Here is an 18340-nt window from a genome sequence, read left to right as displayed (position 1 = left end):
TTGTAACTATGCTGCCCTCTTGTGATAAACTCTGAAATAATGTCATTGGATTGCTGCACAACACAAACAGTAATGAGAAAGCCAATATTTCCTATTCATATACAAATATAGTGGTCTGTGCACTGTAACAACATTGCAATTGTCTCTTAATATCTTCCTTACATCAATAGTCATTTAAAAAAAAAAAAAAAAGCATTTAAACCTAACTAAAGTCAACACATTTCTGGGATATGAGCCAGTTATTGGAAATGTGCCATATAAACAAATTCTGTGGAAATCGCTGAAACACGATCTGGAGAACAGTTTCCTTTTATGAATATTATTTGCTTCATTTTGTGCATTCATGATAAAGATATCAAAGCCATTATTGCTCTAGGCAACACACAGGCCGCTGTAGTGCTCCCAACTAGCATGTATTTAGCATGCTAACATTCACTTTTACTAGTTAGTACATTAAGAAATTAAATACTTATTTGAGTTACACTGACACGTCTAGTTTTGTTGGGTTTACCCAGTTCAACTGGGTTCTTTCTACACAAAGTGTTTGTGTTGAGATTACATAGTAATTTAAGTTAAGAAAACTCATTTTAAACAAGTGGAACTCCTGTCCACGAGCTTTTGTTTGAGTCCACCTTACCATGGTAGCTTATTTATTTCGTTATTTTGTTTCCTAGCACATTTCGGCCAAATATCCCATGCTAATAATCTTTTTTGTACATTTTTACAATGTTTTCATGGTATTTAATTGCACTCTGGCACTTTACAGAATACCATGGTATTACCATATTACAGTAGATATCAAATGCTAGTGTATAAACACTGTTTACTTTACTTCTCCCTCCTGATAAGATGCTATGAAAACTTTGCACATCCTGCAGAAGACATCAACGCAATTCGCCAATTCAGATTCCAGTCCGATTTGTTTGTTTTCAAAAACAAGCATTTCCTCCCGCAGTTCAAAGGTCTGATTGTACCGCCAGCAGCCTTATTTGGTAGATTTTATTCCGTCGTCTCAGATTTGAGTCTACAATGAAGAAGAAATCTCTTACAAGAGTTCGTGGGAACATGTCTAGGGTTGTTTGTATGGTAATTGCTGATCATGGAAATAAATACCAGTTTGGTGGCGGTACGAATCATTGCTTTGTTTGTCTTTTCTTTGTTTTCACATGGTTTCACATAGCCAGACATTTGACAACCAGCATAAAGTCTGGTCCAATTTTTAGCTTATTATGGCCATGAACTGCCCGTTTAGACAGGAACTGTCTGACTGACATATTAATAATAATAAACGTTATTTTATATAGCGTCTTTAAAGAGGCCCCTCAAGGCACTTTATATAGAGAGGAAAAACAAATACAAATAGAATAAACATACATCTCGAAACAGATCATGATAAAACACAGTAAATAAAATGATAATAATAAATTAATGGAAAACATCAGGATCAAATAAAAGCGTCCCGCACTAAAAATATGTTTTAAGATATGATTTAAATTCACTAAAAGATTATGATACATTCTCAGACCCTCAGCCTATGAAACTTACAGGTTTCACACAAACAACAAGCCAAAAATGTACTTTTTTTCTTATTATTCTGATTTTGAGACACTATAATGTATATCTCAAGGTCTCCGAAAAACTGCTTTTGTTTTTTTTCTAATCATGTCGACTGTAACAGAGTAAAATGTTGTGCTGACTCAACAAAGCAATCAAAATTTATAGCATTAAAAAAATTATTTATCCTAGTGTACAATGTCTCCACGTGTCCAAAGGCCTCTCCAAACAAATAAAGCATAATAATTGTACATAAGAACTAATTACACAACAATAACTAAAGGTTTGCGTAGCATGCAGACATGAGATTTCACAGAATGAGTTTCATTCTGTGCCATTTGAGTAATCATTGAGTCTGTGTCATGTATTTGGCGCCATCTCCTGGTGGCCAAATGTAACAGTCAACAATCACATGTCTCTCTGCCCAAATATGGATGATTTTTGCACCGATATGATTGGTTTAGAGTTCCATGATGCTACATCATTTCCAGTGATGTCATCTGATCCAGGAAAGCTAACGTGTTTTCAGCCAGATATCCAGATGCTGTGTGCACATTGTGCTTAATGTCAATTATCTATTGACTGGAGTGGTGGTGGCGTAGTGGGCTAAAGCACTGAACTGGTAAGCAGAAGGTTGCTGGTTTGATCCCCACAGCCACCACCATTGTGTCCTTGAGCAAGGCACTTAACTCCAGGTTGCTCCGGTTGCTTTGGATAAAAGCGTCTGCCAAATGCATAAATGTAAATGTAATGATCTATGCATCCAATTACCTTGTGTGTGGGTTTGAAAGATAATCCCCTCCTCTAAGTAATGTGATACTTTGTTAAATAATGAGTTAATACTCATTATTTAACGGATATAACTCAGAAAACAGTTCTGCCTATGGGTATCTAGTTTACTTGCTAGTAAGTGCCTCCAACAAAGATTTAATGCCACTAAACTGACAAACTCCTCATTAAGTTAAATTAAATACTTGACATTTATTCTGTCAAGTCTGGAAGCTTGCCTTGATATATTGTCTGCAATTTTTCATAAGAGTTTGAATAGAGGGCACAGATACTCCAGTTGGGCAACTACCACATCCCCCTTTGGGTTAAATTATGAGATTGTTGTCTCTTAAATGCACCAGGCTGCGATTGGCACTGCGCATTCTCTTGTCAGGTGTGTGTATGTTGCACACATACCGTGTTGTAAAACAGTAGGATGGCCATGACCTTCATCTGTACCTGTGTGCCAGGGTGGCATCGTGGGCATCAGGTGTTGGCATATGCACTGCAGGTGCCCATGCCCAATTACAGGGGTGGTTTGACAAGCTGCCCAGTGGGCATGGCAGCAGGCCATTTAATTTAATTACATGGCAATGCACTGATCCGAGGTGAAATGAAGCAGAACCTGTCGGTTGGTTTGTTAGCCGCTGTTGACTGCCACTTGACTGACAGAGCGGTTGGATTCAAGTGCGCTGGCTGACGGGAGCTTACAGCCAATAAAAAAACATTTTCTCCCCAATTTGGAACACCCAATTCCCAATGCGCTCTGAGTGCTCGTGGTGGTGTAGTGACTTGCATCAGTCCGGGTGGCGGAGGACGGATCTCAGTTGCCTCCACGTCTGAGACCGTCAATCCGCGCATCTTATCACGTGACTTGTTGAGAGCGTTACCGTGGAGACGTAGCACGTATGGAGGCACACTCTATTCTCCGCGGCATCCACACACAACTCACATTATAGTGACCACAAGGAGGTTACCCCATGTGACCCTAGCCTCCCTAGAAACCGGGCCAATCTGGTTGCTAAGGAGACCTAACTGGAGTCACTCAGCACACCCTGGATTCGAACTCATGACTCCAGGTATGATAGTCAGCATCAATACTCGCTGAGATACCCAGAACCCGCCAATAAAAACATTGAATTTTATTGTATAAATATTAACAGTTTGGAGGGAGCATTATAAAACATATGAAAATACCAATCGTAAAGTGCACATGGGTAATTTTTTCAATATTAAAATAGTACTCCTATCCCAAAAACTGTAGCATAAAACTGTGGCGCTTTCAATGTATTTCTGTTTGTATTAGCATTCCAACCAGCATGACATTAACTTAAACAATGGTGCAAAAACACTCTTAAAAATAAGGCTCGAAACGTACTTCACACAAGTTTGTGAATGCAGATGTGAGGCTTGACCAACGCGCAGTTCAGGTCTTTGGCTGTAACAAACCTCAGACCTTAAGAGGGCGATAGAGCTTCCTTCCAAAGTTATTGCCTTTAAACCAATGTGTTTAAAATCAGGTAAACTATCAGCTAACGAATATCTACTGGCGACTAGTGTTGCCATGGTGAATGGTGTTTCCAGTTCTACTCTGTACAAGGGACAACACTGGTGTGAAATTTTGGGTAAAAATGGGAAAAATTATGAATGGAACTTCCAATATCAATACAATAGCCTTAAATAGAGATGCCTAATGAAGAGTTTGCGGCCCATGATAAATGAAGCTAAATAACGGATTGAAAGCCAGATGTTCTTTACAAACGTGTCAAATTACACAGGCAGCAAAGTAATTTCAAACTAAATAATACAAAAACACCTCCAACCATGATTTATATTTCAGTGATTATTATCATCATTAGAATTATCATGTTTACATTTATAATAGTTTTTATATCTTAATTTGCTTTAGTAATTTTCCAGCTGTTGTCATAGACGGATACTTGCATGATGATAAATGGCAAAATGGTTATACGCGATTGTTTTTGACCACTTCATTATTTGAATTGCTTTTTCGTTGTGTTTGAAGTGCAATTTGAATTTAGAAGTTTATAATTTTTTTTTATATAAATCAATTTCTGGGCCCAATTTGGACATTTTCACTTAGGGGTTTATTCACTTTAGTTGCCAGCGGTTTAGACATTAATGGCTGTGTGTTGAGTTATTTTGAGGGGACAGCAGATTTACACTGTTATACAAGCTGTACACTCACTACTTTACATTGTAGCAAAGTGTCATTTCTTTAGTGTTGTCACATGAAAAGATATAATCAAATATTTACAAAAATGTGAGGGGTGTACTCACTTTTGTGAGATACTATATATATATATATATTGCATATTGCTCAGCCCTAGGAGGAAGCTAAACAAATGTATTCACACACATTTTCACAGATTGTACTATAAGTAAATATTCACTTCATCCCGCGCCCTGTTTGGTCTCTTAGTTGTAAAGTATTCTGTTAATGTTTTAGTCAAGAACTGCTCCAAACGATGCAGCACTTGAGTGACGTTTGAATAATTCGGGCTGAATCGTGAAACGAGAACGTGTTACACACCAGTTTGAACAGTTTTCTGAAAAGAACCGACTCAAAGAGTGATTCGTTCGCATTTGTAAACAGCCAATGGAAATACGGGGGACACAACATTGTAGTTGCAATATTGTCGGGATCATCTTAAATCGATACATTGGATTACTCGTGTTAAAAAGGTTCATTTTTACTGGCAGCAATCTGATATATTTGGCCATATTTGAACATAATAAAAAATATATATAGTTCATTTGTATGAGCATAAACGCACATATTCAAATTCCAATAGTATTTGAGAAAATATATATTAAAACGGCTATTTTTGTAGTTGTGACATTAGCCTAATCAGGCTAATCAAGCCTCAGAGAGGGATAAAGGACGACTGGAGACTGCAGTGGGACAGAGAGATTTACGGGCAGCTGTCCGACATCTTTGTGTGCTTGTCTTTTTATTTAAGTTGCTTCATGAAACTATTATTTACATTGTCAAGCCGGTTCTCGCCGCCTCCTTTCCATTAACCCCTTTACAGTAGTATTTTGAAATATATGTTGCATTTACAAGAATCTGGCTTTTATTTATGATTGAAAACCACAATAATGTTTCAAAGAAGTTGCATATTGCCATATATTAGATTTCTGTATCATAGCAGAAATTTACTGGGGTTCATGTCAGTAAAAAGTAAATAATAATAATAATAATAATTATCTAGTGCTGCTCTTAGTTCTTGGCTTTACGGCAATAAGAAGCTATGCAGAAGCAGCATATGTAACCTGAAGGAATATGAGAAACTGTGACACCGGGACAAAAGTTCACTGCAGTCTTGAAAGTCAGATAATAATGCTGCCAAATGTCAAACTGCCCTAGCCTGAGATGTTCAAAAGACACATGCTGTGCCGAATCACCAGTTTGAGAGATAGTTTAGATGAGTTAAAAAAAACTCTAATGCCTGCTCTTAACCTGGCTGAGAATTAACCTCTGCAAATAACTCCAGACATGTCATAAAAGTCTGTTAGCATGAAGCAAACCAGGTCAGAAGTTCGGCTTTGAAGTTCTGCTGTATGTTGGATTATAGTGTCTCGTTCCAGTCACGTGGTTTTTAAAAGGGGAATCCGTAAGCGTGTGTGCGAATGTGTTTCATCTGCATCTAAATAAAGTGACTCAGAAAAGAGCATTAATCACTGATATGAAAATTTCAACGTAATGTATGTCTTCCCATACCACAGGCCGAAATATAAGTCATCATTCACTAAGAAAATCTGGACATCCGCTCCTGCTCTCCTTGCTGTGTTCATGAGAGAACTGAAGAGAAATATGTTTATTTAGTAACTGACTTAGAAACAGTTCTAGTCTTCTTTATTTAAGCGGTGTTATTGTAAGACCTACATTTGAGTCCATTCAATTGAAATTATTAACACATTTAAATAGCAAATATGAGTTAAGTCTACTTGCATCTAGTTGCCTTAACTTAAATAGTTAATTCTATATGATAACCAAGTTGAGTGGACTTAATTACACAAGTTTTGGAGACGCCATTACTCAATTTTACTCATATTACTCTATAAGATTCAAAAAATGCTTGTTTTTAGTGACACCGGTGGCCGTTAAGTGAACTGCAGCAGCTACATGTTGCTCGTGCACACACTCCATAGTGACACGAGCGAGCATCAGCCAAAACAATGACGTAACATACAAAGAGACTGAATGTGATTCACCGGCATCATGCTGACAGATGAGGTAGCATAATTAAAATGACACAGTTATGATTGTTTTACTACAAACGTTGAGACTGTATTTTATATTAGACTCTCCAGTGCTGGAACAGGGCTAAAACAAAGTGTGGATATCGGTGTGACTATGCCAGACTGTAGTTTGAAGTAATCGTTTTTATTTGCGTGAAACATTGACTGCATTTATAAGATAGCATATGTCGGCGTTAGCGAGCTAGCCAGCTTTAGCAATAGCAGTTAGCTAAATCTGGTGGATGATGACAGTAGCTGTTTATAAAATAGACTGTACATTATAAATATGTTGACACAATTCAGGATTGATGTAATTCTATCAAAACTGTCATTTTTACGTTACGTTACACTAATGAATGGAGCTTTTTGCATTATCTTGAACATTGTCTAGCATTCATTTCATGTGTTATTATAGTTCAGCTAAAATGGCACAGTTCAATCCTTATGGCACTAAATTTCACACGCTTTGCGGTTATGTAAGTTTACAGGTCCAATAAGAAGAACGCCAATTCAGGGTCTGGTTTGATCCCCCAAAACCGAACGAAGGTCCCTCCAGGAATCAAATGCCCTGCCGACGTTCGCTCTAGTTTTCGCTCGACCGTAATCACATTCCCGCTTATCCTGATGGGATTCAGTAAATGAATGTTTGTTTGGTTTACTCTGAGTTTGTGTAGGAGTCGGTGTTGTGCTGGATTCATCTCTAAGATAACGTTACATAGTGTTGCAGTTTGTTGTCGCTGTTGAATAGCGGAAGAGATGCACTGAGGGTCTCTGGAGCATAAACGTCACATCCTTTGGATTTTCCGGGCCAAAGCGACCCGCTCCCTTCACATGAAAATCAGTCTACAGGCTTTAATAGGCAACCTAGGAAGTCTGGGAAGGTCTCATTTTTTTAAGTTGCGTCACAAGCCGTTCACACATTGGCCAATAAAAGGTGTGAAAATTGTTACATACTGCACCTGTATGTCAGCTTATTAGGGGTTTTCAGTATAATTACTTGAAAGAGAGTGACCAGAACATTATTCAAATTACTTTTTTTGCATTCTACACAAGGAGGAATGCCTCATCGGTTTGGAGAAGAAATGAGAGTGGGTAAATGAGTACAGACTTTACATTTTTCTGTGCACTATCCCTTTAAATCTTGTTTTCTCATGGTTGATGGATGTATTTTGTTAGCTATGCTCAAATTATTCCTGACAAAATGTCTTCTAAAGGTTAATAACAGTCAAAGATCCTCAACCTAACAGACGGGGCTATTTATGGCGGTCATGGGGTGCACACATGTGTCTGATCAAGCAGGAATACTTTGCAGAGGTACTTGCACTTTGAAGACATTTGGTAGAAACTAGAGTGAATGACAATCTACTGAGAACACATGTTGTTGATACTCTACATCACATTTATCTACAAAAGATTTATTTAAAATGAAAAGATCACAAATTCAGTCAACTGAGTGTAACTGAGTGTAGTTCTTCAAAAGGTTGACCCGTCTTAGATAGAGAATTCCAGCCTTGATCTGGACAGCAGTAATTGTACTCTGCTTAAAGGGATAGTACACCCAAAAACGAAAGTTCAGTCAACGCTGTGTTGTTATAACCATATATTACTTTCTTTCTTTTTCTGAACACAAAGGGAGAAATGGTGAATAAATGTTGTGCTCAGTGATGTCACACAATGGCAGTTTATGGTGACATCTCTTCAAGTTTCAAAAGAACACAAAAGTATCATTCAGAAGTCTAATTAATTATTCATGATTGTTATGAAAGCATCTAACGTGTTATTTAGTGAAAATATTCACTGACCGTTAATCTCCCGTGTGCGTTCATGATAGAACACGAGAGCAACAGTTCACGCAGCCATCGTGATATTGGGGCGTTCAAGTGGAAACTCGTTTTGTTTATATAAAAACAGGTCCTCCACATCGATAGCAAAAACAGAACACAACACAGCTGCACACAAAACAGAGAACAGAACTTATTAAACATGTCTGAAGAGTTTGTAGTTGAAGAATTGATGCATTTCTATGCCCAGCCTTATTTTTTTGTAGTATTCAGAAATCAAACAGAAACAACAAGGAGGCTACAGGCAGCCACAGTCACACCGTGTCCTAAACTGACGGCAAACAACAAACCATAAAAGGTTTATTTTCTATGTTAATAAGAGTTTTTGTCCTAACCAGCCATGACGAGCGACGGTACATTCTATCGATCGCTTGTTTTCTATTTTCAGTATCGCACAGCTAACTCAGTCCACTGTGAACTGGCACTGGTCCAAAAACACTCAAAGAAAAATACAAAAAATAGGGCTGGGCATAGAAATGCATCAATTCTTTGATTACAAACTCTTCAGACATGTTTAGTAAGTTCTGTTCTCTGTTTTGTGTGCAGCTGTGTTGTGTTCTGTTGTCGCTATCGCTGTGGAGGACCTGTCTTTACATAAACAAAACAAATTTTAGCTTGAACGCCCCAATGTTGCGAGGGGGCTGCATGAACTGTTGCTCTGGTGTCCAATCATGAACACGCACAGGAGATTAACTGTCAGTGAACATTTTCACTAAATAACACATTAGATGCTTACATAACAATCATGAGTCTCATGAATAATGAATTAGACTTCTGAATGATACTTTTGTGTTCTTTTGAAGCTTGAAGATGTGGTCACCATAAACTGCCATTGTGACATCACTGAGGAACAACATTCTTTCACAATTTCTCCCTTTGTGTTCAGAAAAAGAAAGAAAGTCATACATGGTTATAACAACACAGCGGTGAGTAAACAATGACTGAAGTTAAATTTTTGGGTGAACTATCCCTTTAACATACTCAAGGAAATAGCTACAACCTGGCCGGGTGTGTGGGGTGTGTGTGTGTGTGCTCTCAGTTGCGTTCAGCGGCTCTACCAGGAACTGCAGCACTAATGCAAGAGGAGGAAGGGAAGAGGATAGTGTCTATAGTCTGTGGATGATTATAACAGTCATGCGTGTTTTCAGCTCTACATCAGAGGCGTGGAAGTGCTCAGGCAGGATGGAGGTGATAAGACGCACATCTTGAAGGTATTTGGCGACACTGGAGGAATGCGCTCTGGAGAACCGAGAACTTTCATGCTTTGAGAGGTAAAAGTACTTTTACATTTGATATTTTTTTTAAATGATTAATGGTGTTTATAGATAGTTTTGCTTTCAAACTTATTTTTGAATTGAAACATCATTCAGTCGAGCTCTATTTGAGTTTTAATGCAGATGAAAATGAATACAAAGTTTTGGCTTTATTAATCTGCATTTATTAAACTCTAATTAGCCACAAATGATGATAAATGTAGATTCGTAGTATACAACAGATATTTAGTATGATTTACAGTTGTGGAACAATTTGTACCAATTTAAGATGAATTAATGGCGTTATTTTTTTGTACATATTAATAGAGAATCAGAATGATGTCATTGGCACAAACAGGATACTGTGCTACAGTTTTAGGCACTTGTTGCATAGTGAGGATGTCTTAAAATATGTCAAAGTGTTTTCATTTATCAAGTAACATCATACAAAGACCAGTAAACATAAAAAAGCTCAATCAATTTTTGGCGTGACCACTTTTGCCTTCAAAACAGCCCCAATTCTCCTAGAGCTGAAAACTATAGTATGTTATTGACTGAGTACACTCGTTCCCTAGACTTTAGACATTAAGTTCACTTGACTTGGTGATCATATGAACTTAACTATTTAAATGAAGGTAACTAGATGCAAGTAGACTCAAATAAATCTCAAAAGAACTCAAACCTCTTTGAAGACTTACTAACAACTATTTAAATGCCCCCGTATGTTCCCTTTGACCAAGGAAAAATAATGATCATATAAATGAAATAATTCAAGCGCAATGCATTATGGATATACCCCTTTGCCTCAATAGTTTGAGGTACTAACACTTAAAATCTGAAGTCTATAGATTTTTAATCAAAATAAGTTCTTCGCCCGGCGAACAAATGACCAATAATATATAAGCTTTCGATCACATGTCAGAAACCGCTGCAGTTACCAGAACCAGAGCAACTGGTGACAGTGGCATATAATAATATTGTTCAAAATGTGACTCCAGCCAGGTCTCCTAAGCAACCAAATTGGCCCGGTTCCTAGGGAGGATAGAGACACATGGGGTAACCTCCTCGTGGTCACTATAATGTGGTTCTTGTTCTCGGTGTGGCGAGTTGTGCGTGGATGCTGCGGAGAATAGCGTGAAGCCTCCACACACACTACGTCTCCACGGTAACGTGCTCAACAAGTCACGGGATAAGATGCACAGATTGACGGTCTCAGACGCGAAGCCAACTGAGATTCGTCCTCCGCCACCCGGGTTGAGGCGAGTCACTACACCACCACGAGGACTTAGAGCGCATTGGGAATTGGTTGTTCCAAATTGGGGAGAAAATAAAATTGTTCCAAATGATGGAATGGCTTTAATCGTTAAACCATTTTTCACACTCGATTCTTTCTAATCACCCCTCATGCTGTGTCTTCATGATAAAACTGTCAGTCAACTTGCCAGCAGATGAACTGAAATAGCTTGTGAAGTGTCTCGAACGTTTTCTTTCTCATTGAGCAAATCAACATTTGTTTTATTTTTTCTGATCCGCTCGCTAGTGAATCGTTTGCTTTTCTTTCTTGTGTATTTTGCAAACTTGTCAAGTGGTTATTTCTTCTAACCCGCTGATGGGCGGAGGGTGGAGCAGCTCACAGGTGCGTTGAGCCGCCTACCATACCGGGGTAAAACTGCTTGTTGGTTAGCGCCACCTATTGTAAAGGCGTTAATGTGCTAACGGCAAACATTCGCTTCGCTTTCAACGGAATGGGCCATTCGCCGGTGATTCGCCGCTCATAATCGCGTCAAGTATGGTGTGATAAGTCCTTTAGGGTTTACAGTGCCGTTTTTCTTGGTTGTATGCAGGCAGGATGTTCCAAGGTTCTTGGATAATTCTCCACAGTTCTTCCATCTGTTTCAGCTGTCTCAATTGCTTCTGTCTCTTCGTGTAATCCCAGACTGACTCCGTGTTCAGTGGGGGGCTCTGTGGGGTCCATGCCATATGTTGCAGGGCTCACTTTTCTGTATATTTCCTATTGACTTATTTGTAAATTGTATGAATGTAAGCCATAAATATTATTTAATGCTGAATGTCCCCATGTCATTTTTAGAGAGAGATGCAGTTTTCCATTGAAATATACTGTGAAGTATACACTGAATATACAGGCATAAGAATTAATATTTTTCTGGAACCCTGAGGCAATGCAGTCCACTCTCTTCTTCTGACATTTTTCTAGCTTATCTTTCTGTCTGTTACAGATGAATTCGATTATAAGCATGTGCGGTGGTAAGCTCTGTGTTTAACTAATGCAGTTTGTATTGGAATTACGCTGCTTGGAGAGACACATAAACAGCATCAATAACTTCAGGTTTCTGTATACTGTGTCCTCATTAACCAGGATTACAGTGACCTAGCAGTGGAAACAGCATTGTGATCCATCGTCCAGCGAGCATCCTGTGTCCCCCTCATGTATTTGGGTGTTTAGCCATTTGCCCAATGAAAAATAATGGCTGAGAGATAATACCGCTTAAGGTATCGATCTAAGTGTGGAAAGCAAATGTTATTTGTGGATGAAGCAACTAATGTTTAATGTAAGTGGAAGTGGAAAGTACACTTTCCTTAGGGAAACACTGGAAACCCTGCTGGGGAAAAAACAGCCCAAGGTGGTTTGCTGGTCTTAACTGGTTTAAGCTTGTTTAGCTGGTCTTCTAGCCTGGTAAAGCTGGTCTTCAACTGGTTTAAACTTCCAGCCTGGACAAGCTGGTGTTTAGTTGGACAGCTGTTTTCTAAGCTTGACCAAGTGTCCAAAACCCCTCAAAATCCATCAGAGCAGACCAACCTGACTAGCTTTGAAGGGCAAGCCACCTTAGGCTTAAGATCTTTTCTTTTTATGACCTCTCAGATTTTAAGGAGTCTGATTGCGTTTTGTGATGGTATTAATCAAATGTCTCGCACTTCCTGTTTACGCCTGTTTCGCAGAAAAGCAAAGGTTGGAGAACACGGGGTCCACACATTTTGTCCCTCACAGTTCATGTTTTAGATTACGTGTGCTGTTGAACGTTTGTTTAGAATCTTGAGTTCTGTACTGTTGCACAAGTCTGGAAAAACAACACCCAGGGATTTGACTCATTTGTTCGGTTTTCTTCCAAATCAATGATTGAAAGCACAAGAAGTGTTGAAAAATGCTGTTGCATTGTGGATGATAGGTGACAGTTTCTGAGCATATGGGGTCCTAAGCGAGTTCCTATTTGGATATCCTACTCAAATCAGTCTGTGCTTACCAAAGTTCGAACCACTGCCTCAAGTGGCTGAAGCTGAAAGTGTTGTTGAAAGTATAGGCACGCATGAGCTCCAGTTTGCGAGTGAAATGTCCACAGAGTGGCGCCAAAAACGAGTTGTATTTTTAATTATATATGATGTAATACAGTCTACAAGAATGCATATTTTATTAACTGTACCCCCTAACCCAAACCCCAAACCTAAACCAGCCATAAGTGGAGTAAAATTTTAATTTGAAAGCATATATTAATTAGAGCTATCAGTAGAGCTTGAGGTAAATGTGTCAATGATCCAGTTGATGCTAAATGTTTATTTTAGGGTACATGCAATATGTTGAATTCCTGTGTGATGATGATGTTTCAGTTTTCGTGAGTAATAATAGTACTGCTTGGCAACCGTTATACATTTTTTGACTACCATCCATTTTTTGTGTGTGTGTATTTCCACCAGGTCCAAAGATCTATAGATGTGAAGTTCACAAGATGAAATAAGCAAAAGAAGTTCCCTCTGGAGAAGCAACTCATTTGCTGCCATCATGTCTTCATCCCTCTTCTCAAACCATAGAACTGCTGTATCATCCAATGAAACTCCTCTGTGCTTTTCGATCAACAGCCCCCCTTTCAAATACAACCACACCATTGCCTCTGCCTACTTCTCAGCGGTGTTTAGCGGACTCGGACTGAGCTCAAACCTCTTCGCCTTGGTAGTCCTAGCCAAGACGTTCCATCACACCAAGAGCCGGTCCCGTTCCTCCTTCTTGCTGTTTCTTGGTGGCCTGGTGTTTACCGACTTCATGGGACTCGTGATCACTGGTTCCATTGTGGTGTCCTTCCATATTACGCACTTCAACTGGCGCGAGCTGGATCCCCATTGCCACTTTTGCAACTTCATGGGCATGTCTATGGTCTTCTATGGCCTTTGCCCGCTGTTGTTGGGGGCCGCCATGGCCATGGAACGCTTTGTGGGGATCAACCGACCCTTTGCTCGTTCAACCAACATGTCGAAGAGCAGAGCCTTGTCAATTGTCGCCATGTTGTGGGTTACGGCAGGTTGTATCAGCTTGTTGCCTTTGGTGGGGCTTGGAAGCTATCACCTGCAGATGCCTGGATCCTGGTGTTTCCTGAACATCAGCTCCAAACCTCTGGATATGACCTTCAGTTTGATCTTCTCCCTGGTTGGTCTGCTGTCGCTGGTCGTGTCCTTCTTGCTCAACACTGTGAGCGTGATTACTCTTCTAAGGGTGTGTTGCGGGCAAGACAGCAGTCAACGGAGACGAGACTATGAAGTGGAGATGATGGTACAGTTGATCCTGATCATGGTCATTGCATCTATCTGCTGGAGCCCTCTACTGGTAACTTGATTCTATCACTGCTGAAAAAACAGCTGAAACCAGTGTAAGGTGGGTCGTTGGTCTTTCAGCCCTGGCCAAGCTGGTTAGGCTGGTCTGTTTTGCAGGTTTTGAGCAATTGTGGGCTTGGCTGGCCTGGAAGACCAGCGAAACCAGCAGAAAACCAGCTTGGCCAGGCTGAGAGACCAGTGAACGTCCTTAAGCTGGTTTAAGCTTTTTTTTGCAGGCATCATTTCATCTATTGTGCTTATGAAATGATCCTTAAATATCAAATAGCCTGTTATTGCTCAATTGACCAAAATGGCCAGGAATTAGCTAGCATCACTGTATAAATAGCCTCTGTTTCAAAACCTATTGAGCTGCATACTGCCTACATAGGCAGCTGGCTTCTAAGGCAGCATCCTAACTGAGTTATAAACCTCATAAGTGACTCTATAGATGTAGCAACTCCACACCCCATGCTAATAGCACTCTGCATGGAAAACTTGCTGTTGATTCCAATAGAGTTTTATGCTAACATGTTGCTAATTACTTTATAATAATCTGTATTATATAAAATAAATTTAAAAGTACAAAATAAACGTAACATGCACGTATACAGTACTTTTTGGAATTAAATATATTCATAAACCCAAAAACATATTGGCTTGTCGCCCATCTTGGATTTATTTTTCCGCTTGTTTTTTCAGCCTTAGAATTTGGCTAAAACAAGGTATCTTAGAAGGCATCATAGTTTGTCCCTCTACCATTTCTAACACCCTTTACATCTGAGTCCTAAACCTAACTCCCAAATCTAGGATACTGCCTATATAGGCTACTCACTAGGTTTTGGAACAAAGCAATTGTCTCAAGTTAGCTTTCAACCCAAAACGTTGCCTTGTTCATTGGTGTAGCGTTTTTAGAAACTACACAGACTTGTTGTGATATCTGTAAACATGCTATTGGTACAAGTTCATTGTTCACATCTGATTTGAAATAGTTGTTTATGCAACACAATGTTCTCGAAATATGACTCACCAAATTTAAATCCAGATGTCAGCAGCATCTGGTACAAACATGTGACGTGACTTTACGAGAACTGCTTCTTGTAATTGTCAATTTTAATTATCTCTGACGCTGCTTGATTTACTTCCTGATCATCACATTTATCTTACAAATGGTGTCTGTGTATTAGTTAGGAACAGTATTGAAGTCATAAGGGCAGATGTACTGAGGTTTTACAGGTTTTCAAATAATATGTTAAGAGGCTTAACTCAAGAAGTTTTTTTTAGTGTTCTGTAAGTTGAGGAACATTACAGAATCATGTGTGGGATACTGATAAGACTAATAAGGCAAAAAAGTCATTTCCTGTGGAAGGAAAGAACAGGAAGTCCAACACACACACACACAATCAAGCATTTTTAACAAAAAATGAATGATAATACTCTTTGCACACCAGAAGTTTTTTAAGGTTATAATGACACTACCTAACCTTGTTTTCCCTGGACAGATATACATTTTGAAGACCGTTGTGTCCTCCGTGCCTGTGAACCCTTATAGCGTACTGTTCTTTCTGCGATTGGCCACCTTCAATCAGATATGTGACCCCTGGATTTACATCCTATGTCAGGAGTCTAGACTGAGGCGAGTACATTAACCGATCCGGTTGGCTAATCCAGAATGCAATCCGAATTAACAACGAGCACCACTCACACTCCTTTGTCAAATGTAACAGTGCAAGAATGGCCAGCATCATCCTCCTGACATCTCATTACAGTTACCGTGGTAACAGAAGATTCCGCCAAAATTCTATTTTTACTCCAGTTATTGTTACTACTGTAAACAAATACGATTATGTATGGGATTGTTGTAAATTATACATTTATATAACATTATATAATGTAATATATAAATATGAATTGTGTTCCGTTTTATGTATTTATTTATTTATTTGAATGACTACACATATTGTTTTGGTAATCATTTTTGGTGTTTATTTTCAACGTCTGACCCAAGTGGAATTCAAGCGTTGGCTCACGCTCAGCGTACACATGGCCAATTTTGTTTCCCTGTTTTGTTTCAACCATTTCTCACTCACATACTCGTTTTTTGCTCTTCGCAGGTGTTTATTGCACAGACCGTGTTGTCGGGCAGCAGCCTCGAAGTTCGTTACCTGCTTCTCTGGCTTCGTTTTGCGACGGGGAACCAGGTCTTGGATCCCTGGGTCTACATCCTATTCCGACGTTCCATACTGAAACGGATTTACCCCAGGATGGACTGGTCCCGTGGCTCAATCGTCAGCATGTACTCCTCATTCTCCACCTCTATTCGGAGGCGCACTCGTGCCTCTTTCGCGGGAACCCTTGGCGATTTGGAACATGGCCGACAACATCCAGACGGATCTAAACAGGAGGATACTCCCTTATCAGTACAAACCACCTCTGGCTCTTCTCAATCCTTTAGCAATTTAAAGAGTTGAAACTTGTGTAGATTGTACTACTGTAATTATTATGTCTATTTTGTCATGGAAATGTCTGTGATGGTGTCTGTGGAGAGAATTCGCAAAGACTTGCGCTGTTAGCGTTGTTTCTATGCATGCACTGTCTGCATCATTTTAGCACCTGACTCTATAAAGCAATTTTGCAAATCAGGATAACTACATCCCAACAATTTCTGCAGAATGCAATTTACACATCACCATTCTGAGTGCTAGGTTGTGGACGATGCAGCAGAGTATCGTGACTTCGCTCAAATGTGTTAAAAAACGTATCGCAGTTAATTATGCCTTCTTACCCGATTGTTAATTCTGTAATTAAAGTACTTTTTTCACCATTGGAGCAATTCAAGCTTGGAAGAACTTATAAATTTGTGTTTTCGCAAGCCGAGTCAGCAGGGGGCAGTCAGCGCGCCTCAACAGCCTCCGAATCCAAGCAGGTATAGCTGGCGGCCGGAGATCTCCAAAATGGGGCGGGGTTACTCCAGAAGGGGGATGCACCAACTCCAAAAGGGAGTCGCACTGAATCAGAGCTGGTCTTGACAACTGGATGGAGCACGACAAAATGATTTATGACGCTGAAAACCAATGAGATGCTCCAAAAGTGTCCGTCTGATGCTTACGTACAGTACATACACCGCCAATTAAAAATAGCACATGTTTTTATTAATCAGGCCCATTGACTTAATTTAGATACGTTTTATTCCAGCACAGTTGCGATGATTTGGGAATAAGGCGCAAGATTTTGCACTGAAATACCGTGCTCAAAAATGGCGCAACTGTAAATTCGCCTCTAAGAATTGGAATTGTTTTCGGTTTCAACTGGTCTAATGGCCGAGTAAACCCATCCATCAGGAAAGAAATTACATGTTTATATTTACATCTGCTGTGGATCACACTCACTGATCTCCACACATTCCTCTGAGTCATGAGCTTGGCTTGTGGATCGAGATGCATCGTTTTCGTAGAGTCGCTGAAGGCCGGTCTGGCCAGACTTTTCAAGAAGGGCATGTTTGAGCTGTCTTAACGTGGCAAACTTGTAGTAATTCAAAGCATACAAGTGGAGTGGGACTAAATCGAGGCAAACTTACAGATGCTGTTGTGGAAGCTCACAGACGGGTCTCATTGCAGGAATACTGCCCAGTACTGGCTGGCTTCCCAGACATATACACTCCCTTTGCTTGTCTTTAAAACTATGAGGACCGCACACTTTGTCAAAATGGCATTAAAACAATCGTCTGATTTTGAATGCAACTGTGAAAGAAATTCTGATTTATTTCTAGTCTAAGTGTAAAAAGAAGACTCTTTTCCAAAACATAGTGAGCTTGCTGTCTAATGCCTATGTCTTGCTGAAAAACAACTTAAACCAGCCTAAGCTGGTCTTACTTGGTTTAAGTTGTCTCTCAGCCCAACCAAGCTGATCTTTAGCTGTTAACCCAGCTAAAAGTGCCCAAAACACCTTCAAAACCTTCATATAAACCATCAAACCAGCTTGGGCTGGTTTAAGCTGTTTATTAGCCATGTACATGGGCAGCTGCCTTCTAAGTAACTGATTTGAAGCACTTTTGGTGTAGCCTTT

At 39.6% G+C, this 18340-nt stretch overlaps 1 protein-coding gene across 2 annotated transcripts; it reads left to right on the top strand.

The window, feature by feature from the left end:
- The first annotated feature begins 9497 nt into the window (after positions 1-9497).
- Positions 9498-18107, top strand: LOC127641164 (thromboxane A2 receptor-like). 2 transcript variants are annotated; one of them, XM_052123969.1, is made up of 4 exons: positions 9498-9700; positions 13391-14291; positions 15778-15911; positions 16390-16534. In XM_052123969.1, the coding sequence occupies exons 2-4, from the start codon at positions 13476-13478 to the stop codon at positions 16520-16522; spliced, it is 1083 nt and encodes a 360-aa protein (XP_051979929.1). In that variant the 5' UTR covers positions 9498-9700; positions 13391-13475; the 3' UTR covers positions 16523-16534. The 2 variants fall into 2 exon arrangements, with proteins under 2 accessions (XP_051979929.1, XP_051979928.1); XM_052123968.1 differs by lacking the exon at positions 15778-15911 and having other exon boundaries at positions 16390-18107.
- The last annotated feature ends 233 nt before the right edge of the window (positions 18108-18340 follow it).

This window comes from Xyrauchen texanus, chromosome 50 (assembly GCF_025860055.1).
Source record: "Xyrauchen texanus isolate HMW12.3.18 chromosome 50, RBS_HiC_50CHRs, whole genome shotgun sequence".
Classification (NCBI taxonomy): domain Eukaryota; kingdom Metazoa; phylum Chordata; class Actinopteri; order Cypriniformes; family Catostomidae; genus Xyrauchen; species Xyrauchen texanus.
Note: the sequence above shows the minus strand (reverse complement) of the source record. Positions and strands in the feature narration are given on the sequence as shown.